This window comes from Carlito syrichta, unplaced genomic scaffold (assembly GCF_000164805.1).
Source record: "Carlito syrichta isolate Samal-C Ts95f unplaced genomic scaffold, Tarsius_syrichta-2.0.1 Scaffold303375, whole genome shotgun sequence".
Classification (NCBI taxonomy): domain Eukaryota; kingdom Metazoa; phylum Chordata; class Mammalia; order Primates; family Tarsiidae; genus Carlito; species Carlito syrichta.
The window spans coordinates 937,457-960,505 of NW_007247471.1; the positions used below are offsets into that span (position 1 = coordinate 937,457).

General features: G+C 56.6%; 1 protein-coding gene across 1 annotated transcript in view; it reads left to right on the top strand.

Annotated features, from left to right (window-relative positions):
- Positions 1–26: 26 nt before the first annotated feature.
- The window catches only part of EHD3 (EH domain containing 3), a 28,649-nt gene continuing 5,626 nt past the window's right edge, over positions 27–23,049 (top strand). The window contains exons 1-3 of the mRNA XM_008058520.2: positions 27–265; positions 10,843–11,019; positions 15,529–15,626. Of these exons, the coding sequence (XP_008056711.1) occupies positions 39–265; positions 10,843–11,019; positions 15,529–15,626 (502 nt within the window). The 5' untranslated portion in view covers positions 27–38. The remainder of the gene's footprint in view (positions 266–10,842; positions 11,020–15,528; positions 15,627–23,049) is intronic.

The window sequence follows — 23,049 nt, forward strand, 5'->3', positions numbered from 1 at the left end:
CACCCGAGGAGGAGGCGCCGTCCCCCCGGGCCGCCGCGATGTTTAGCTGGCTGGGCACCGACGACCGCCGGAGGAAGGACCCCGAGGTCTTCCAGACGGTGAGCGAGGGGCTCAAGAAACTCTACAAGAGCAAGCTGCTGCCGCTGGAGGAGCACTACCGCTTCCACGAGTTCCACTCGCCCGCCCTGGAGGATGCCGATTTCGACAACAAGCCCATGGTCCTGCTAGTGGGCCAGTACTCCACCGGCAAGACCACCTTCATCAGGTGAGCCGGCCCGGGCCCCCGCCCTGCGGCGCAGCGCCTGGGCCCTCGGCCACTCCCGGCCTCCGCCCCTGCCGGGGCACGGGGCAGGTCTGCGGTGGAGGGCCCTGGAGAATCTTCTGTGTGCCGGGTCCAAAGCTGAGCTCGAAATTTCTGCTGGCCCCCCTCCCCGTCCCACCGGGTGCCTCTCCAGGGTCGCTAAGTCCAGGGTTCCAGTGGTCGAATTGAAGCATTCACACTCAGAGCCATCCCTGGCCCCATTTTTTCCTTTTATTTTTTGTATTTTATTTTAAAGATGTGGGTACGATTAAGGATTAGATAGACAAGTGGTCATCGTACAGGTAAAGTTTGGGCCTCCCTCTGGTCCCCACTTTGCCTGGTTTGAGATCAGGGACGCTTATTGATGTTGTGGTCTCCCCATTTTATGGATGAGGAAAGCAGGGCCCAGGGGGCCCAAGTGGGAGAGCTCCTGGTCTCCAGAGCACCTTATGCCGGAAGGGGTGTCAGACATCCTCGCTTTAGGGACATGTCCTTCGTGGTCAGGGCCACGTCCCCTGCCTTTGAAAGGCTTGGCCCTCACATGGGGGCCGAACGGTGACAGCTGAGGAGTTCCCGTGGGAGCAGGCCTGGGAGCGGAGTTGGGCTGGGGACTCTGAGGCCACCTGCCTGGTGGTCCCTCTTTTATCGCTCTCCGTCTCTGAGGCCAAGCTCCTGTGTGCAGATCCTGGAGGCTCAACAGAAGCAGAGTCTGGAAGCTGAATGCTTTTTCTTTCTCTTATTTGATCAAAATGACTCAGTAATAATATTAAAGACTCAGAGGAGGAGGGGAAATTGGCATGGCCTCCTCCACCCCCGATTTTGTGGGTGAACTGACTGAGGCATAGAGAAGTTATGTGGTTTGTCCAAAGTCATGGCACGGGTGGGCAGGAGACCACGGGTGAGTGTGAGGAGATGGCTGTCTGGATGCCTGTAGCTCTGAGCGTGAGTCACCACTCCCTTGAATTACAGAATACTTGACTGGAGGGAGGCTCAAATGTCAACCTGTCCACCTGCGTGCAGAAGGGTCCACATATTGTCCCCCATGTGATGAGAATCCTTCCTGTCATTAGGAGACAGGCCTCCTCTCCAGCCCTCAATCCACCCACCTTCAAGCCCAAGCCACTGTCCTCACCTGCAGCCATTCCAAACTGCTGCAGGTGCTGTGGCCCTCCGTGTTAAGAGTCAGGTTTCTGGCCCAGCATGCTGGCTCATGCCCGTAATCCCAGCACTTTCAGAGGCCAAGGCTAGAGGATTGCTTGAGCCTAGGCATTTGAGACCAGCCTGGGCAACATAGCAAAATCTCATCTCTACAAAAAATTAGCTGAATGTGATGGCGTGCGCCTGCAGCTCCAACTACCTTGGAGGCTGAGGCAGAAGAATCGCCTGAGCCCGGGAGCTTGAGGCTGCAGTGAGCTGTCTGTGCATTCCAGCCAATGCCACAGAGTGAGACCCCCCCAAAAAAGAGTTAGGCTTCTACAGCGTGGGAATTGGGTTTGGTGACCCCCCAAGGTCAAAGCTGCTCATCCCCTCAAAAGATTTGCAAGCAGGGGTCCTCTTGTTCCCACCCACTGGCCGTTTAAGCACTGTGCTGTGTTTGGCGAGGATGGCAGGAAAGTTAACAGCCTGGGTACTGATGTTCTAGGTGCTAATTTTCTCTAACGCTAAGCTTGTAATGGCAGCCTTCTGGAGGCAGGACATGTACCCTGCTAACATGTCATGTCTGAACAGGGCTCCGGGTCCAGCTTGTCCTTGTGGAGTGCCAGCCTTGGGCTCAGCGGCTCTGAAGAAGCTTAGGACCTGGGGTGACGGGCCTGTGGCTCTCATCAGTTTTATGCTGGTGAGACTGCAAGGGGCCTTGGAGATTATACTCCTCTATTGCTTCTGAACCTTTTAAAAAGTCAGCACCTCCTTTGAAAATCCAATGAAAGCTGTGGCCTATGGCTAGCAAAGTGCACACGCACCCCAAATCTGCATATCACATTGAGCATCTGAGTACCACAAGGTGAAAACCCCTGATCTCATCCGTGCCCCTTATTTTTATACACACCCATTGCCGTCCAAGGCACTTTAGAGTGGCCTGAGCTCTGCACCAGGTCTCCTTTACAATCTCTGTCCTCCACCTGACCAGGCTGGTGCCTCCCGGGATGCTTAGGCCATTTGCTGATGGCCCCTGCCCTGTAACGCCTGGCTTTCCGGACATGCCTGGGTTATGACTCTCAGGACATTATTTGGCACTTCGAAGGCAGCGTCCACGCCTTACCTTCCCCTAGGCCTTGCCAGGGTCTCAACCAGCAGAGGTCCCTAGGGGACAGCTTGCAAAAGGGGAGGGAGGACAGGGAGGTGAGTGTACCTGGGGCAGGATCCCCACTCGACAGACGCCTCAGACGCCTCAGTGCCTTTTGTCAGAGACAGACTCCTGGCTTTGCCTGAGTCATCGCTGGCTGTTAACTGGGTCGGAGACGGTGGCAGTGTGGAGCCAGGGATGATTCCTTATCTGGGGGAGACAGGGAGGCCGGGAGACCAGATCCCTCTCCTGTCTTATCCTTGGAGCACAAGAGTTCCCTCTCCCTGCTCTGTGGGCAACTGAATTTAGCTCCTGCTGGTCTTGGGAGAGTTGCCAGCCGGGTAGGAGGATGGTTACACAGGGAACCTTCCAGAACAAAATTACGTATTTTTCTTCCTACTCATCAAATCCAATAAATAGCTAATTTTTTTTCAATTGGATAACTCAGAAAGCATACATTTGAAGAAGGAAAAAAACACCCATAATGCCATGATTTAGGAGAAACCATTTGAAATTTAGACACATACACACACACACACACACACACACACACACATCTTTCCAGTATCTGTGGCTATTTTATATCACAGTTGAGATAATACCATATCCATAATTTGGTATGCTGGCTCTTTGTCTATTTACTTACAGCATAATTATTTCCTACGTTATTAAAAAAATCTTCATAAGCACTAATTTTAACAGCTTCACACTATTTCACTGTCTATATACACAATTATTTATTTAACCAATCTACTACTTCAGGAAGTTTTAGATTGTTTCTCACATTTTGCTGTTCAGAGACATTGCACTCTGAATGTCTCGGGGCATAATAATTTTCCATATATTAGACTGTTTTCTCAGAGATTACCAAAAGTGAAATTACTAGGTTGAGCAGAGTTTTGTGATTAAAAAAAAATGTTACTGTAAACTTTAAAATGTTTGTATTGGGTCATATTTTGCCGTTGTATCCCAAGAGGGTAGGATACACCCACAGCCTTTCCCTGAGCCAGGCAGGCTCTGCTGGGGTTGAAAAGTACACCCAAGCCCAGATCTCAGAATGCCTCCCACCTTCTAGATCTCATGATCCCGCCCCTCCTAGATCTCATGTTGCCTCCCACCTCCTAGACCTCAGGATCCTTCTCCCTCCTAGATCTCAGCATAGCCCCCCCATCTCAAGATGTCTTTCCCATCCTAGATCTCAGGATCCCTTCCTCTCCTGGATCTCAGCATGCCTCCCCCACCCCAGATCTCAAGATGCCACCCCCCTCCTAGATCTCAGAATCCCTCTGTTCTCCTAGATCTTAGAATGTCTCCCCTCTCAGCATGCCTCTCCCCTCCTAGATCTCAAGATGCCTTCCCCTCCTGGATCTCAGGATGGCTCCCTGGTCTTAGGTCTCGGGGTCCCTGCCCCGCTCCTAGATGCCAATATGCCTTCTTCCCTCATTTTCTCCCACCCCTGCTTCTTGTCTCCATCCCAGACCTAACCCATAGGGAGCCTGGAGCTTGCAACAAGACGAGCCTCTTTCCCTCCGTCCCTGGCGCTTTGCCCCAGTGTCCATCCTCTCCCAGTTATATGGGCTGGCCACACAGTCTATTTCTTGTCAGCAAGAACACACAGAATAGGACATTCTTCTAATAACTAATTAATGTGCTCTGATCTCTGCCTGAAATAACTTCCCTGGCCTAAGGCCCAGCAACCCAGAGTCATAAAATCAACAATGAATTGACTTGGCGGATGCTCTCTCCAGCGCAGATGGTCTCCTGGAGTTCAGTAGCTTGTGTCCGCCCACCGGGTGGCCCCTGCTTCTGTCTCTGTGACCATTCCCCCTTTGCTCCTTCCCAGGCCAGTGTGCAGCCCCAACCCCCCCCCCGGACCCTGTGGCACTAGGGTCACTCCTAGTTGCTCACTTGCCAAGGCCCCTCCATCTGAGCATAGTGGGGTGAGGAGCTGGTCTCTGAGCTGAGGACGGCCTCCTTGGGCCTCGGCCGAGCTGACCTAGGGGATGCAGAGCTGTCGCCACAGGACAGGAGGAGGCCTGGTCTGGAGGGCTGCATGGGCTTTCTGTCGTGTGACCTGGACTCCAAGGTGTGGGCACATAGTGAGGCTGTGGCGCAGAGAGTGTCCCACCCAGGGGCTCCTGGCTGGCACTTTCTGCCTCTTCCACATGTTCAGAAGACTCCAGCCCTGACTGCATCACCCACTCCAGGCATGATGGCATCACCACCCAGGAAGCTAGAGCGTTGGAGAGAGCAGGCCACCACCCCAGGCAGACCCACTGACCCTGGCAGGGTCCCTCCTGCTGGCACAGTCCCGGCAACACCTCGGCCCCTGTGTTTAGGGCGAGGCCAGGGCAGTCTCTTGTCTGTCAGGGCTGTTCTGCTGGGTTTCTAAGGGGGCTGGAGGCAAATCCACCTGCTTCTCACAAGGTCTGAATATACACAGAGCAGAAGGCTCCAGGCCTGAGGAATTGTGTCTTCCTGCCTCGAGTCTGACTTGGGGTCCGCCTTGAACTTCTGGGGCCTGGAAGTTGTCAGGAAAAACATTTGCCAGGAGGAGAAAGCCTTTGGGGAAAGGTCTCCTCCCATTCCCATGGACAGCGGGACACGGCCTAAGTCAGCAGAATCCCGGCTCCACCACTTCCTCGCCCAGAGGCCCCGTGAGGAAGGTCTGACTACAAGGTCAGGCGTCCTCCCCTTTCTGACCCTCGACTTCCTTATCTGTGAGATGTGCGTGGTGACCATGACCTCACGGGGTTCCTGGCGGGGCACCGTGTGAGGGGTCTCTCCATCTCTCTGCTCTTTCTGGCTCAATTCTCTGACTTGAGACATGAAGGCTAATCCTCGAGGCTCAGGGAAGAAGGAGTCGTCTCTGTCTCCAAGCTCTGTGGCCAGCACAGGCTGGCCAGCCACAGGACGGGGCCAGGCAAGGGAGGCCAGATGGCCAGGTCCTCAGATTCTCCTCCATGCTGGAATCACCCCATCCAGGGACAGTGGTGGCTGCAGTGGGAACACCTCGGCCCCCAAGGGTCCCTGCCACCTCCTCCCCCGTGTCTGTGACAAGGTGGGCACGACCGTCCCAGGCTCAGCGGGTCCTGGCCCTCTGTGTTCCTGCATGTCCCCCTCAGCTGTTTCCGCCCAGGCCTGAATTCATGCTGCTTTTTTTACACTGCATGTGTGCGCCTGGCCATGGAGGCCGTCCGCATCACTTCCCACAAGGCATCAGTGCCTGAGACTCCTCAGTAGCTCTTTCCTGTCTAGACACAGTGGTGGCTTTGTTTCAGGGCTCCCGATTCTGCAGGCCATACCCACATGTCCCTGAAAATGTCCCCAGCCCCCATCTGCTCGGCCTAGCTGCACCCCACGGGCCTGCTGGCAGCCGCCATGGACTCTTCACACCTGTGTGTGGCCAGCAAGGCTGGGGTCGTGTGGTTTGAGCAGGTCAAGCCCCAAAGCCCTCACTCAGCCACTGCGGGCTGCGGTGCCATAATTCCCTGTGGGCCTGGGAGGCCTTGGACCCGAGACCTGTGTGAGTAAGAAAGGTCTTTCACCACTGCTCCTGGCCTGGTTCCTTCTAAACAGTTTAGAACATTTTTTTTTTTTTTTAAAGACAGGGTCTTACTGTCGCCAGCTGGAGTGCAGTGCAGTGCCGTGGTCCTGGCTCACCGCAGCCTCAACCTCCTGGGCTTAGGGATCCTTTTGCCTCAGCCTCCTAAGTAGGTGGGACTACAGGCACACACCACCACACCCAGCTAATTTGTCTATTTTTTGTAGAGACGAGGTCTTGCTATGTTGCCCAGGCTGGTCTTGAACCCCTGGGCTCAAGCAATCCTCCCATCTCCCACCTCAAGCTCCCAAAGTGCTGGGATGATAGGCATGAACCACTGCATCCAGCCATCCAGGGCGTTTTGGTGGCTGCCTGGGAACAGTTCTTTCCAGTCTTCTATATTTCTGCTGTCCCTAGAGCCTTGGTGACCCTCCCCCATCCACACCTGCCACCCACTATAGGAGCCCCACTCAGTGCTTCCCATGGAAGCTCACTGCTGGTCTCCAGCAGCAAGAATGCACGGGGTTTCCCCACCTTCTCATGAAAGGTCACTTCCCGGGAGAATTGGCCCTACTGTTTTTTAGGTCCCAAAATGTCCTTTAGAGCACACAGGCCTGGGACCTGCTCCGGTCACCTGAAAGCATCAGCTTTTCCACATGATGTCCCAGTCACGGTAGGCCACGCTCGGCCCCAAGGGCTGAGAGGTCTGGAGACGAGTGCGTTCCTGGATCTGTGGTTCCCAGAGCCTCACCTCTCCCATGAGGCCCGGCCCTGGCCAGCCTCCTGCCAGACCATGATCCTTTGTGGCCTCCATGTCACACTTCCCGTCGGGTTCCATTTGGGGCTTAGCCCAGGCCTGTCCCCAGAGATAGCTGCCTCTGTCAGCCCAGGAGAGACCTAAGGCAGGAAGAGAGAGGGAGTGTCGTGGTTCGGAGTATGAGTTCCCAAATCCAGTGGCAGGTTCCAGCCCCAGCCCTGGTCTTTACTGACTGCATAATCCGGGCCCATTGTTTAACCTTGGTCTCCTCCTCCTCCTTACAATAGAGTGATAACCTAGGTGCTGGGTGCTTGCCGCCTGTAACTAACTCTATCCTCGGATCACCCTGTGAGTTGGCTGTTCTTTTTAGGAGGAGGATCAGAGTGCTCACATCAGAGCACATAGGACGAGAAGAGATACTCCTCGGAGAGTTTAGAACAATGCCCAGCTCGTGGCCGGTGCGCGATACATCAGAGCACACATCCTCATGTTTTCAAGGGAGGTACTCAGGTTCACTGCGTTAAGTACCTCTTGATGGTTGGAAAAGCCAGTCTCTCCCAGGAGGCCCTGAAGGAACAGGAGTCCTGAGCAAGCAGGATGTGCCGTCCGGGTGCACAACTCCGCCCCGACCCTAGTGCCCACTTCAGAATGACCCCTGGCCTGAGAGACCCTGCATGCGCATTCTGATCATTGGGCTGGGTCCGGAGGCCAACCTGACACCCGCCTGGCCCTGTGTGGTGGGCAGCTTTCTGGGTGGCCGTCCTCCGAGCTCCCTGTAGATTAGCAGTGCCCTCCGTGGCTGCCCACGAGGCTCCTTGCAGACTCCATGGGGAGAGGGCCCAGGGCAACCCGACTTGAACTCCCTTGAAAGTGCGGATTATAGATGAACAGCTCAGAACGCCCCCAGGGCCACCAGTGGGATATCTGAGCAGGAGACAGCCCAGCCAGCCTCCCCCGCCGCCACACCACTGGGCAGAGCAGGATAGCTCACCTGTCCCACCTCGGGCAGAGGGCTGGGGCGTGGGCCCTGGAGACATGGCCTCCTGTCGTGGCCTCTTGTTCCAGGGCTGCCCTGCCACTGTGGGGCCTTGATCCGTTCACTCGGCAGGAGACAGTTGAAGAGCAAAGGATTTGGTATCAGGCTGACAGAGGTCCCGGCCCCACCCTTAGCGCTTAACTTTGAGAAGTCACACAGCCCCTCTAAGCTGCAGTCTCCTCAGCACCTGCCTACCCTGGGGCTACCTGAGGACCAAAGGAGCTGGATGTCAAAGCGTTTTGCATCACGCAAGACTGAGGAGTGTCCAGGGTGACTGTCAGTCACATGACAGGCATGGTCCAGGGCGAGTCATCAGCCCGGCTGCATGCTGGAATCAACTGGGTAGCTTCAAAGAGGGCCCACCCCTGGCCAAGCTGCAGGACTGGGGAAGGCCCAAGCACCACGAGCAAAGCCTCCCACGGCTGGAGTGTGCAGCAGGCCGAGGCACGCAGGCCAGAGGTCTCCAGCTTCCTTCCCAGCCCACCCGTATCTGACTTGACATCTCTCCTGGGTGCAACCTGGTTCCTGCCCTGAGCTTTATAAAGCGGGGCGCTTGGAGTTTTAAGCCAGAGGGGGGATTCTCGACACTCGGAGAGTGTCACCTATGGGCCTGTGTTTGTTGGGCACCCTTCCTTAGCACCTGCCCCTCGTGGTCGTGAGTTATGCCCCGGCCTCCTCTGGCTGGTCCCAACTTGAGGCCATTCTGACTCCCTCCTTCAATCCGGCCTCATGTTGTTTGCTCTCCTGAAGGACTCGCTTGTCCCTGGAGTCTGTCCTCCTCTCTCCCTGGCTCACCACGTGCCTCTGCTCTCAGCTTCCAAAGGGTGCCACAGAGGAGGGCAGGTAACATTGACTGTCACTGCCTAGGCCTGGAAAGAGCACAGAGGCACCTGACCCTAGGCCACAAGGGTACAGCTGCTCTCGGAGAGCAAAGGGCAAAAGTGGGTGCGTGGCCCCATGGGTGGGGAACTTTCCAGAAATGCATCCCTTAGGCCGTGGGCAGAGAGCACAGACCTTAGAAGAGAAGGTGCCTGAGCCACCACCTTGTCCAGTCTCCCAGGGCACAGAGAATGAGACCAGGGATAGGGAGCGCCTGCCTGAGGTCTCCCAGGGAGGGAATGGGACTCATCTGGGCCCTCCCGCCCCTCCTGGCTCACGTGAAAGGGCGGGAAGATGGCACGTTAAAAACCATCCTGTAAAATTACATGAACTCCCTCCCCTCTTGAGTTGAGATCACAGGCAAACTCCCCTACTACTGTTTTCTCCTCTCTAGGCGGTTGAAATTGTTCCAAGCCTTCAGTGGAATGCTCACTGAAAATGGCCAGTAAAAAAAACCCACATAACAGAATTTGACATTGTCATTAGAAGGCATAAAGTGGTTCAGCTCCGCGGTCTCCCAGGCACATCAAGCGCAGAGAGACGTGTGCTGTGACTTATCCGCACGACCGCTCCAGGGTCTGTCAACTCCTGCCTATGTGCAGTCCGGCATCCTTTCTTGTCACAAAGTGTGCACACATTGGGAGCAGGGTGCGTGTCGGGTGCAGTGGGAAAGAGTCTGCAGGTAAAAGGTAACATCTTGACATGTCTCTAGGAAGGGCAGGTAAAAAAAAAAACAAACAAGTACATATAAAAAATTTTTTAAAAGCTTGGTGATCATCTCCATCTGAGAACCCCACCTTCCATAATTACATTTGTAACAAAATTGCCTGATACCCAAGGGTAAAAGGGTGAGGACCTGTTGATTGAACATATCCATATCCATTTTACATGAGGCATTTTGAATAGGGTGTCTTCTTTGGAAGTTGAAATTAAATGAATAAAGACAAGAAAGAGAGGCAGAGGACAGAAGGTGTGTGGCCTGCTTCTATGTTAAAAAAGGAGGTCATAAAGCCGGGCGCGGTGGCTCACACCTATAATCCCAGCACTTTGGGAGGCCAAGGTGAGAGGATTGCCTGAGCCCACAGGCTCAAGATCAGTGTGGACAACTTGGTGAGACCTCATCTTTACAGTAAAGTCAAGAAAAATTAGCCGGGCATTATGCTGCATGCCTATAGTTCCAGCTTCTTGAAGGCTGAGGTGGAAGGATCTCCTGAGCCCAGCTGGTCGAAGCTGTGGTGGCCAGGAACATGCCACTGCCCTCCAGCCTGGACGACAGAGTGAAACTCCGACTCAAAAAAAAAAAATGAGGCCATAGATGTGTAGATGCATGTGTGACACATAATGACACAGCACCGTGTTCATGGTACATTCTAGAAGGATACAGGATATAAAGCACAGATACTAGAAAGCAGGGCCAGCAGTGGAAGCAGCATGGGAACCTCTGCCACCTTCCTCAGGGGATCTCTTACTCTGTTTGTATCTTGTATCACATACGAACTGTTTCTATATTAAGTAACTCGTGGGATACACAAACACTGCTGGAGGCAGAGATGCCAGGATCTGCAGCTGGTCTAGGTCTCCCTGTGCCTTTTGAAGTCCCATCATTACTGGTCTGCAGTGCGTGGTATAGGAGACAGTGAAGCCCAAACCCTGCCCTTTTTTGCCCTGCTGATTAAGCAAGAGGAAAAGATAAGGACACAAAAGACCAGGCTGTGAGTAAGTCTCACAGCAGTCTTGACCTCCTGGGCCCAAGCTGTCCTTCCTCCTCAGCCTCCCAAGTAGCTGGGACTCTGTCTAGGCTGGTCTCAAACTCCTGGGCTCAAGCGATCCAGCTGCCTTGGCCTCTAAAAGTGCTGGGATTACAGGCGTGAGCTACTGTGCCTGGCCCAGGTAGGTATTTTAAGTTCAGCTGAAACTATGCCTCCTTTCTGGGTGGCCTAGCAGTTGTTGAGGTCTCGCGGCCAGGATCCTGCCTTGCCCGGACCCGCACACTATACCCGCCCCATTGCTCTCTGACTCTCACTGTGCTCCCTCCTGCCAGGTACCTGCTGGAACAGGACTTCCCAGGCATGAGGATTGGGCCTGAGCCCACCACGGACTCCTTCATCGCCGTGATGCAGGGGAACGTGGAGGGAATCATCCCGGGGAATGCTCTGGTGGTGGACCCCAAGAAGCCCTTCCGGAAACTCAATGCCTTTGGCAACGCCTTCCTGAACAGGCAAGTGTGTGGTGCACAGTACCCTGGGGGGCTCTTTTCTCTCCCTCTTGGAATGTGGGGTGCGAAAGGGCGGGAGGCAGGGTCTCGGGGAATGGCGGGTGGGGCGGTAGGACTAGGGGCTTCTGCCTGCCTGGAGTCTCCTGACCGCCCCTTGCTTGCTGCAAGTGGAGCTGCTTTGGTCACCATCTTGAGATGCAGGGACTGAGACACCGGGCCAAGCCCTCCCGGTGCAGGAGCAGGGATGGGTATGCGGTGACCTACAGAGCACCGGTCTGGATGGAAAATTCTTCAAGAAGCAGTGGGTACTCTCACTCGGGTGATGGCACTTGGGCTGGGCCTGGTTAAATTTCTGGTCTGGAGTTGACCACAAGGGGAAGGGCCACAGAACTGACAGTGAGATACCAGTGGCCTCCTGCAGGCTTCCCCAGTGAGTTTAGTGTATGACATGCCCCATGCCTGTGTCAGCGTGGGCCTCCACCTGTGTGCTTTTGTTTGCATCTCAGATAGATGTCCCCCTACCCTGGATAGATGCCTCCCCACTCTGGATAGATATCCCCCAGCCCTGGATGGATGTCCCCCGGCCTGGGATGAATATCCCCCCACCCTGGATGAATATCCCCCTGCCCTGGACAGACATCCCCCTGTCCTGGATAGATGTCCCCCCCACCCTGGATAGATACCTCCCTGCCCTGGATAGACATCTCCCAGCCCTGAATGGACGTCCCCTGGCCCGGGATGAATATCCCCCTTGCCTGGATGGACATCCCCCTGTCCTGAATAGATGTTCCCCTGCCCTGGGTAGGTGTCCTCCCACCCTGGATAGACATCCCCCTCACCCTGAATAGACATCCCCCCCACCTTGGATGGACATACCCTGCCCTGGATAGATGTCCCCCCACCCTGGATAGACACCTCTCCGCCCTGGATAGACATCCCCCAGCCCTGGATAGACATCCCCCGGCCCTGGATGGACGTCCCCCGGCCCGGGATGGATATCTCCCCCCCCGGATGAATATCTCCCCACCCTGGACAGACATCCCCCCGTCCTGGCTAGACATCCCCCTGCCCTGAGTGGGCATCCCCCTGCCCTGGATGAATGTCTCCCCACCCTGGATAGACATCACCCTGCCCTGCACCTCCCCTGGGAGAATGGAGAAGGGTGCTCTGTGTAGCACCCAGCATCTGCCTAGACACATGGCTGGGATTTGCAGCCAGCTGGAAGGCGGCCACAACAGGTGCTTCTCTGTTCCCGGATGTCATTTTGACCTGGAAGAAGGAACCCTGGGCTAAAGAGGGAAGCCTTGGGTCTGAGCGCTGAGTCTCCTACCAAACTGCGTACCCTTGGACAGGTCCTCCCCTCCCCGGCACAAGCTCAGGCCTGCAGACACCGAGGTCACGTGACAATCTCAGTGGAAGAGGCTAAAGGGATGCTCGGCAGGCTAAACCAGGCCTTACTGCTCTGCTCGCTGGAACGTGGGTTGACCCCCATCGCACTGGTCAGATTCCTATGTCCAATTCTACGTGTGCATCGCACGTCATCATTTAAAATATGTCTAAAACCACTTTCTCTGACTGGAGGTGCTGGAGAGTGAAGATATAGAGTTCGGGCTTTGGCTTCGAGGAGACCTGGGTTCAAGTCCCGCTGGGTACTGTGGAGCTTGAACAAGTTCCCAGACCTCTTTGTATCTCACTTTTCCCGTCTGCAAAATGGGATAAAAGTATCATCTTCTTTTAGGGAGTTGAAGGGAAATGTGTGGGATTATGAGCCGAAAACAGTGCCTGGTGCCTAGAGACCAACAGGTCGTGTCATTGTCATCATGAATTGTTTTATTTTACTCCCTGATTGTTCAGTGATGGGTGGGGGATGGGGGTGGGGGAATAAGGTTGGAGGAGGAGGTGATAAGGCGCATCGGGGCAGGTGTCCTGGAGTCCAGGAGCGTCTCTGACACTGGGGCTGTGCACGGAGCACCCCAGATGCTGAAATGTAGATATGGATAGGGCCGGCCGAGCGTGATCCAGAAGGCGGAGTCAGCAAGACTGGACAGAGAGACATGGGAACAAGGGGCAGTGGGTTGGATTTTGGATGCGTTGTGTTTGCGGTGACTGCGAGTCAGCTGAGGGCATCACCCTGCCCAAAGGCGGAGAGGAAGGGCTGAACCCCAGGTGAGGGGGGGAGAGAGGCCAAGTGAGCCAGAGGAAACTGGGGTGGCCACAAGAGGGCGTGCGGGTTTAGTGGTAAGCCCCATGTGGAGGTGACAGTTTCCATACTACATGTGATGACGTGTAGTCCATTAGGATAACAGCATCTCCGTGGTTGCTATCCGTTGGGTGCATTGCTAGGAGCTGAGAGTCCTCGTCGCTCACTAGACCCAACAGGTCTTGCCAACCCGCTGTGTGATTGCACTGAAACCAAGAAGCATGTGTGTCAGGTGGGGGAGGGGAGGGTTACCCTGGGTAAAGACACTGAATCTCTTTAAATATGATTATTTGCATCTAGAAAATGATAAGAGGCAAATGCTCTTAATCACTTCCTGCAAAGGTGTGTAAAGAAAAGTCAAGAGAGAAAGACAGAATATCCAGTGTGGTGCCTGCTGTGAGTGAGTGACTGCATTTAGGGAGCAGAATTGCAGAGGGATGGGGGATGGCAGAAGGAGACCCTCTTATTCCATCTTAGCCTTGCTTAACCACTTGCTTTTTTGCCATGTGCATTTATTTTACGAAACAGTAACGTATGAAAACAACCTCCATGAAGGTGTTAGGAGAAGAATAATATGCACACATGAGGAGGTGCTGTGAAGGCATCAGGAACGTCTCTTTAAATCTGTCGTTTCAAGGAATAAAGCATGTAGCCTGATGGAGTGGGTTTGGGTGGGACCTTACGTTTCCAGGGTGACCTGTCTGGTATGTGTCCTGAGAGTGACTTAGACGAGGAAATACTGTGGCCGCAGAGGAGCTGGGTCCCTGTCTCCCTCCCAGGGGTCCTGCTGGAGGTAGAATGCATGTTTTAGTTCAGCAGACCCAGGCCCCAAGTGGTCCCTCCGCTCTGGGGGAAGAGGAGGCTGGATCCAGTCCAGTACACACAGGTGAGGGGCGGGCCAGCGGTGCCCAGGCAAGAGGAACCACGGGCCGAGGCCTCATGAGAAAGCTGGCACTTGGCACAGGCATTAGACGAAAAGCAGAATGACACCAAGAGTGTGAAAAGAGGGACATTCCAGGCGGAGAACACTGGAGAGAGGAAGAACAGCTAAGGGCAGGGAGGAACAAAAGAGTGTAGCCACATGCAGGCACCCAGGGGCCAGAGGACAGATGATGTTGGGTCCTGCGACTTTCTCCAGGCAGACCCAACAGCGAGGTGGCGGAAGTTAGGGTGTTGGGACCGCTGGGCACATCCATGGAAGGGCAGCAGGGAACAGGGGACACCCTCCTCCACAGGCCACCACCTCACTGCAGCCTGCACCGGGCGGGTCTCTGTCCTGCTGAGCCGTCCTGGTCCCTGCCCTGGTCAGCCCCCTCCCACCTCTCTTGAATGAGGCTTGACTGCCATCCTAATAGTGATGGGTGGTCTTCGGGTGCCCAAATAAACATTCCTGGGTGGTTGAACCATCCTTCAAGGCCAGTTCCAGCAGTGCCTCCTCCAGGGAGCCCTCCCTGGCAGCTATCTCTCTGCCTTGGGTCTTCTGAACCCTTCATTTGGCTTCCCTTGGGATGCCTGTCCCACTGCTCTTCATACCATAGCTGTCGGTGGATGGGCCACCCTTCCTCACCAGGCTGTGCACTTTGGGGACAGGGATCCAGGTCTGGACGTCTTGGTGTCCCCAACAGCAGGGGACATAAACGCGAGTCCTCCAGATCACCCAGGCAGCTTCCTCAAAGCATGGGACCCCAAGACCCACTGCTAGGGCCGGGAGTCTGGTCTGTGCCTGGGAGTCTGCATTTGCAGCCAACCAGGCTTGCAAGCCTATACCCAGGGCACCCGCGCACTCTCTTGCACAGAGGAAGGTTTCAGTAACTGTTGAATGACACCATTTACAAATAAGGACACACCCTGGGGAGCACAGAGACTTGGCCAGCAAGGACTGAATCAGAAGGAGGCCCCTCAGGCCCTGACCTGGGTGCAGTGTGGCTTGGGGCAGACCCTCCAAGCTCCTCCCACCACCCCTCTCTCCGGGTGCATTGTGAAAGTGGGGACTCTTCTTATGCATGATCTCGTGGAGAGGCCAAGCTAGATGAGGTCACCCAAGGCAGGTGGGCAGCTGACCCAGGGCTCGAGGCCACTTGAGTCAGACCAGGTCTTACCAAACGCACTGGGTACGGGGGGCACTCTCAGATGGGACTCGGGGTAAGACGGGGAATGGGAACAGCCCTGGTCAACAGGCAGCCACACCCTGAGTGGGGCCCTGGGGAACTGACCCCTCGGCTCTCCCTCCCTCCCCAGGGACAGGTGACTGACGGGAGGGGGCTGGGTCAGGGCAGGTGGGCTGGCGCTCACCGGGTCTCCCCTGCCCACAGGTTCGTGTGCGCCCAGCTCCCCAACCCCGTGCTGGAGAGCATCAGCGTCATCGACACACCGGGCATCCTCTCTGGGGAGAAGCAGAGAATCAGCCGAGGTGAGCGGGAGCCCGGGGCGTGGGTTCTGGGCGCGTGGCTCTGGGCGGTGCGTCTCGTCCATCCAGAGGAGCCCCAGGGCCTCGCTGTCCCTCGGGGAGCCGGCCCTCCCCCTGTGCTGTATGGGGCTGTGCCCAGCAAGGGCCAGCAGAGGAATTCAAGTTCGCTGTGACTCAGAAGCCTGCCGGCCCCTGTCTTCTCTGTGCAATGGAGACACCAGGATCTGCCCTGCCTCCCTGGGCATATGCATTCTCTGAGAGGCTCTTTCTGCAGGTGTCTTAAGTTCCCTGGGGAGTGAGCCTGACATCTGCCAGGAAGTTCAGCTCCAGGGACAGGGACAAAGAGTGCTCTAGGTCAGGAGAGGAGGGCAGTGGGTGTGGGAGGGCGCTTTGACCTGTTCACTGCACGCAAGTGTGGGGGAACTGCTGAGAGAAGCAGTTGTTAGGAGACAGAACGCCGAGCCAGATGGGCAGGGGTCTAAGCCTACCCTTACACTTCCCAGCAGAGTGCCCTGGCAGGTTTCTTGAACTTTAGTGACTTTGCCTGCAAAATGGGAGAAATGACACCACTTTGTCTGAGGATTGAGAGAGATCACACAGGGCAAAAAGCCTCAGGCTGGCATGTGGCAGGCATCCAGTGGACATGGCGTCACTGAGAATCTCATCATTGTCATCATCACCACTGGTTTTTCCCTTGCTCTAAATTGCTAGATGGTTGCCATAAAGGCCAGAAGCAAAACACAACAAGGCCCGGCCACTCCAGGCCCGCGCCCAGCCCTCCTGCCGCCAGTTTGCCGCGTGCCCCGCCTGGCCCCGACTCCTTCTGTTGCACGTGTTGTGTCTCTGGCAAGAAACTCGGACGCCATGGCACCCACCCCGGTGTTGGGGCTGCTTGCTGGGGCCGCAGCCGGATGGGCGCTGGGAAGCCAGCCTCCGGGTGGGGAATTGGCGGGCGGGAGCGCTGGGAAGCGGCTGGAACGCGTGCGCTCGAGCTGGCCTCAGGTGACTGCCCCCTCAGGTGACTGCCTGCTTCTACCGCCTGTGCTTGGCCCTCTGTGCTTTGGGCCTGGCTGGGGCAGAGCCAGGCCCATTCTGCCTGTCTATGCCACCGCCGTGGGGGCCCTGGGACCCCTGCCTCAAGGACCTGGCCTGCCCAGGCCCAGGTCAACCCTTGTCAGGCGTGAGGGTAGAGGGATGACCGATGAGACCCAGGGGTGCAGGCCCCTTGCACTTCTGTCCAGCGCCCCTGCCGGCCATGCGGGCCCTCTCTGCAGGGAGCAGCCCTTCCCCCAGGGCAGGCGTGAAGGGCTCGGGGCCAGGCCGGCTCCTTGGGCTGCCCTGAGGCTGCGGGGGCCCAGCCGGTAGTGAGGGCAGGCAGAGAGGACAGCGGGACCTCCAGGTCAGCAGCCCTGAGGGGAAGTCACACCCGAGGCTCATCCTGGAGCAGGTGGGGGTGGGGTTGAACATCCTGAGGCTAGAGGAAACAGCTGAGTCAGGGGGACTTGGGACACTGGGCCGGCAGTTCCTGTAACTGTGGCCTGTGAGCCCTGGATGTCATGGTGTCCCCTGGGAAGAGGTTCTGGGCAGCCTGAGTCAGCCCGCTCCCTAACTCTGGGCTGCGGGGGGAGGCGAGAAGGAGCTGGAATCCACAGCACGGGAGAAGATGGGCGTCCCGCCCTGCCTCCTCCCGGCCTCTCTGCCCAGGGCTCTCAGGGACAGCCTGGGTGTCTCTCCGTCTGGCTTCTGTGTGTTTCCCTCCTAACCCTCCCCATCCCAGGTGCTTCATCTGGGCTCACCCTGAGTTAGGGCTGGAGGGGATTGGCCGGCTCACTCGGACAGCCAGGTATCCTCCAGGAAGGCTGGAGAGAGCCAGCACTTCGAAGGCTGCACTTCCGGTGGGGGAGGGAGGTGTGTGTGCCCTGCAAGACCAGGGCAGGCTGCCCGACGGGTCCCTAGAGGACTCAGCCTCTAGAACGTCCAAGATGCTGGACTAGGAGTTCAGAGTTCTGGGCATTAGAGCCTCTGTGTCTCAGCGGTCAGATTTTCAGTGTCCCAGGCTTTCTTGGGGGGCCCATAGGCCATATGGAAACACAGACCCCAGCTCTGGGTCGGGGCCACGGTGAGCACCCTTCTGTCCCCAGTACCTACCGGTCAGGGTCACCCATGATGCGACCTCAGGGTCATCCGTGTGAAGGTCTCCCTTGTAGTTGTTCAGTGCACAGCCTGTGCAGCTGTATGTGGCAGACGTGATCCCAGGTACTCCTGCCTTCCTCAACTCCCATCCCTTTCCATTCCCTTCCTGTTCCTCCGCCTCTCTCTTGCCTTTGTCTTTGGACCTCAGTGACTGCCTGAGACACTTTAGGGGTTTGGTGTTCTTGCCTGCACTCCCGGTCCCCTCCGCCCGGTCTGAGAAGCAAAGGCCCGAGAGCGGCTCCACAGCCAGGCTGTTCCCAGCCCTCCTGAGTCCCAGCTGGAAAGGATGCCGCTGGCACAGGCAGCCTGTGATCAAGCAGGAGCCTGGAACCAGGCCAGCCCTGAGGGGCGCCGTCTGACCTCAGCGCCCGAGTCCAGGAGGTGGGGGAGGACGCTGGTGGTTCTCAAGGGGACCCCACCAGAGGATGCGTCCAGGGCACAGCCCTGCCCATTCTTTCAACAGTCGGCCATAGGACCCCAGATCCAGTTTGAACCCACACACAGACCCTTGCCCACCTCCCTCCATGTTCACCCCATATGTCCCCCTCTCCCTCCACACGTCCCCCTTCCCCTCCACACTCCCATCCTTATGCCCCCTCTACACCCACCCCATGCCCCCTCTACACTCGCCCTCCCCCATATACCACCCCCCAAGTGCAGGGATGAGCCACACCAGCCCCCTCAAGGCCTCCTGCCTGGGCCTCTTGGAGCTCTGGGCTGGGCTCAGCAGATGGGATGCTGGCTCCCTTCCACCAGCCAGGCCCGGGCAAGCCAGGACAGCCCCGCCCATGGAGGGTCCCACAGACTGTGCCTTGCCTGTAGGCACAGAGAGCCCATTCAGCCCCGTTCCACTCCCAGGTCCTCACGCCCAGCCCGGGCCATGTCTCCTGGCAGAAGGGGGCCCGAGTGTCAAGTCAGCACTGAGGCCCTGAGGGCCCTGAGGTCTCATCCTGCAGAGCGAGCAGCTTCCAGGCCTCACAGGAGGGAGTGCTGGGGCCCAGGAGGGAGCTCAGCAAAGTGTGGTTCCTTTGTGTTTTTCGAGACAGGGTCACACTCCAGGGCCCAGGCTGGAGTGTAGTGGTGTGATCACGGCTCACCACAGCCTCAACCTTCTGGGCTCAGACAATCCTCCCACCTTGGCTTCCCAAGTAGCTGGGATGACAGGTACCACCACACCTGGCTAATTTTTAAGTTTTTTGTAGAGAGGAGGTCTCGCCACATTGCTGAGGCTAGTCTTGAACTCCTGGACTCAAGCTATCCTCTTGCCTCAGCCTCCCAAAGTGCTGGGCTTACTCGCATGAGCCCTGCCTCCAGCCCAAAATGTGGTCTTGCTCAGGGTGTGGCCTCTGCCCGAGCCTGGGTGTGTCTTGTGGGGAGGGGTGAGAGGCGTCCAGGAAGCTGGGTTGGGAGTCCTGGCCAGCACGTGTCCTTGGACACAGATGCGCTGGGTGGCCAGGCGGGCAGGCAGGGAGGTGGTTCCTGGAAGTGGCCGGACGTGCTACATTACTGGAAGAGCCGAGAATGCTCCTAGTGGGGGCTCCAGAAGGCTATCCTCATTTCCTGTCACCAGCCACGCTGTTCACCCCAGATGCTGGGGCAGTCTCCAGATGGAAGCCGGCCCTGACCACCACCACCGCCATCAGACCTGAGGCTGGTCTCAGCCTCTACTGTCAGATTTTGTTGCCCTGACTTCACCACGGGCCTCTTGTTCAGTTCATTGTTATTATCCCCGTTTACACCTGAGAACGCTGAGGTGCAGGTGTGTCCCAGGCCACACAGACACCCCGTGGGCGGGCGAAGCCTGTGCCCTTCTTTACTGAGACAGCCCCTTCCTTGATGTGCAGACGGGCCCAGGCTGAGGAGGCACCCGATTTCCTTCCTAGAGGCCACCCAGGCTTGAGCCCCGCGGAGTCACTGCCTGTGGGTCACCGTTCTCACGGTCATACCTGCCGCAGAGGCTGCCGGCACGGCCATGTTTGTGATCTGACAGCTGCTTCCTGAGCATGCAGAGAGTTCATAAAATCCAGCCTGGGCAACAGAGTGAGACTCCAACTCAAAAAACAAAAAAATCACAGAAGGGGCCCCGGTTGGCCTCAGGCAGGGAAAAACTCGAGACAGCATCCCCGAGGCAGCCTCCAGCCTTCTTTTCTTTTTTTCTTTGTTTGTTTGTCTTTTTAATACCTATCACCATACACAAAAATTAAATCTACATGGATCAAAGACCTGAACGTAAAACCTCAAACTATAAGAATCTTAGAAAACGCAGGAGACACCCTTATGGAAATTGGAACTGGGAACCAATTCCTATTCAGAACCCTAAAGGCCAATACCTTAAGAAATAAGATAGACAAGTGGGACCTCATCAAACTAACGAGTTTCTGCAGAGCAAAAGAAACCATCAAGAGAGCAGGGAGACAGCCCGCAGAATGGGAAAAAAAATTAACCACCTGTATATCTGACAGCCTTCTTTTCTGGCTGAGCCTGCAAAGGGTCCCTGGTGTCTAATCTCCATCCATCCTGCTGTGCTGTCTGAGAAGCCCCCTGACTTGACACGCAGAGACCAAGGCCGGGAGAGAGGAGGCAGCTTGCCCCATGACACGTGCAAGTGGAGGGCTGAGCAGAAACTAGGATGGAATCAGCCAGGCCAGAGACCCCAGGAGCACATACCATCTGGGGAACGCACTGAGAAGGAGCACGTGACAGGGTGGGGGGGCAGTGGGAGCAGCCAGGGCACAGCCCAACAGTTTCACTTGCATCCACTTTAGAAGTCAGAAAACGAAGGCCCAGAGTTGACTTGTCACTGACTCCCAGATGTGAGAGGCGGACCAAGACTCCTGCGTCATCTATCATGGAGGGCTAGGCACTGCCCCTCCCTGCCTGCTCCCAGCGCCATGAGAGCAATTTCGGTGGGACAAGCCGCAGAACTGGCTTGGGCGCAAGTGCTTTGAGACCACCGAGGCGGGAACAGGGACAGGCAAGGGCTGTCCTTCCTCTTCCGGCGGCGTGGACATGTCGCTACCCCCACAGCACGGGTGTCCTGGGGGACTGGGGCGGAGCTGGAGGGACAAAGCCTCCTCACTTCTCTGCAGCATCCCCAGTGCCTCTGTTTCCCCAGCCCCATGGAGGGCGGCCACAGTGCTGGCGTCCAGGCTGAAGTCTCGGCCCTGGCTCTGACCCCTCCCGCTCTAAACCTGTGTCCTTGTCCGTTGGGAGGTCCGGTCGGCGCTGGCTGCTCTGTGCCTGAGCCTGTTGGGAGCCACTGAGCCCGTGGGGTCTGAGATTTGCCTAGGAAGTGGAGGGAACTGGCTCTTTCCAGAAGCCCCTCTGGGTGGCTGCAGGGCCACAGGGAAACCCGGATTGGGGAATGGGGTCAGCAGAAGGCTGGTGCGCCTTCCACTTGCTGCAAAGGGCAGCACAAGGGCAGACACCAGGGTAGAAGAACACCGCCTGTCTGAGAGGTGGGCATGGGGCAGGGGCCTGGCTGCCTGATTTTCCGAGCCCTGTGGCTCCCTTCCTGCCTCTGGGAGGTGACAGAGGCCCTGCCATGGGCTGAGCTGAAGGGAAGATAAAATTAGACTACAGCCATCCCTGGGGCAGGGAATTGATGGTTCTAAAATGCTCAGACCAGGGTGGGCACTGTGTAAATGCTGTAATTAGCTTGGTGGTTCTTGGTCCTGGGGCTGGCAGCGTCAGACGCACCCACCCCAGACCTCAGCGTCAGAAGCTGGAGGCAGAGTCCAGCCTTCTGGGCTTGAACAGCCCCACAGGGGATTCTGATGCAGACCTGGGTTAGGACCCCATCACAGACAGCCAGGCTTCCTGCAACTGATCACTCATGCCAGTTGCCTGCTGGCCCTGCCTGGTCTCTGTTACCTCCCAAAGGGGTTGCCCATGGTGGGTTTCCCACTCATGGTGGCAACAAGCTCTCGGTCCCCAGGGTGCGTCTAATCGTAACCCTTGTGCTATTGGAAGCCAGAGTTGTTGATCGCGTCAGAGCCTGAGGCAAGGCTCCTACCTGGGTGCCAGAGGTGTGCAGGGGGGCGTGGCAGGAGGAAGACCGAGAGCCCCACTCAGACTCAAGCTGGGAACACCTGCCCCCTCCATTCTCACCTCCTGCTGCTGCTCATGGGCTGTGTGCCCTAGAACAAGTCGCTTGACTTCTCTGAGCCTTGCTGCCTCATCTGCCGTCCTCCTGGTTTACAGAAAGAGTAAACTGAAGCACAGAGAGGTTAAAACCTCTTGTAGTTCTGAATGTCAGTGAATGCCAGCTGGTGGCAACCCCCCTCCAGCCCCTTCCAGACCCAGCTCCTTGGGGCTGAGCAGAGCAGGCACTCTGGGGCTCCCGGAGCCAGCCTTACCTGAAGCGACTCAGTGCTAGATAACCAAGGCATGGCAGCCAGCAGTCCAATCACATCCTAAGAAAGAACCCTGCAGTTTTAAGAGTTGGCGATTCTGGGGCTAGGTGTGGTGGCATGTCTGTAGTCCCAGCTACTCAGGAAGCCATAGCAGAAGGGTCACCTGAGTCCAGGAGGTCGAGGCTGTGGCAAGCCATGGTCATGCCACTGCACTCCAGCCTGGGCAGCAGAGTGAGAGTCAGACTCAAAACAGCAACAACAAAAGAAAGAGTTGAGAATTCTGTGCTGATGGGAGGAAAAGGGTGAGCTTGTGAGCCTGGGGAGGGCAAGCCGTGTGCCTCCAGAACAAGAACAGCAGGTTTTTTCCAGGCCAGAGTCAGGATCTTGCATTTCACCATCCCATTGTGTTCAGAGCCTGGAAGGAGCTTCTGGGTCTTTCTGTCAGATCAGGTGTCTGAATTCTCTCTTCTGGCAGGGCTCCTGGCTATAAATAGAGCAGGCAAGGATGTGGATGCTGGACAGAGGCTGTGCCTTACGGGAGTAGGAGTATGCACATTCACTGACATCGGCATGGTGCTGGGCTCTGAGCATATTTAATCCTCATAATTCTATGAATTAGGTATATCATGATGCCCGTGTTTCAGATGTGAAAGGGCAAACTGAGGCAAGGTGGGCTGGTGCCAATGCCGCGGGAATGATGCAAGATGGCAACCAAGTAAGAAGTAGAAGGAAGTTTATGATTCACTTTTCACAGATTGGAAAGAGGGCCCACATGCAGGGGCAAGTGTGGCCTCGAAGGGCCAAGAACTGGGTATATTTAAGGGCCTTTGGGGTAAGGGGGGTTTGGGCCGGAGGGGTCTGGGCCAAAAGGAATGTCC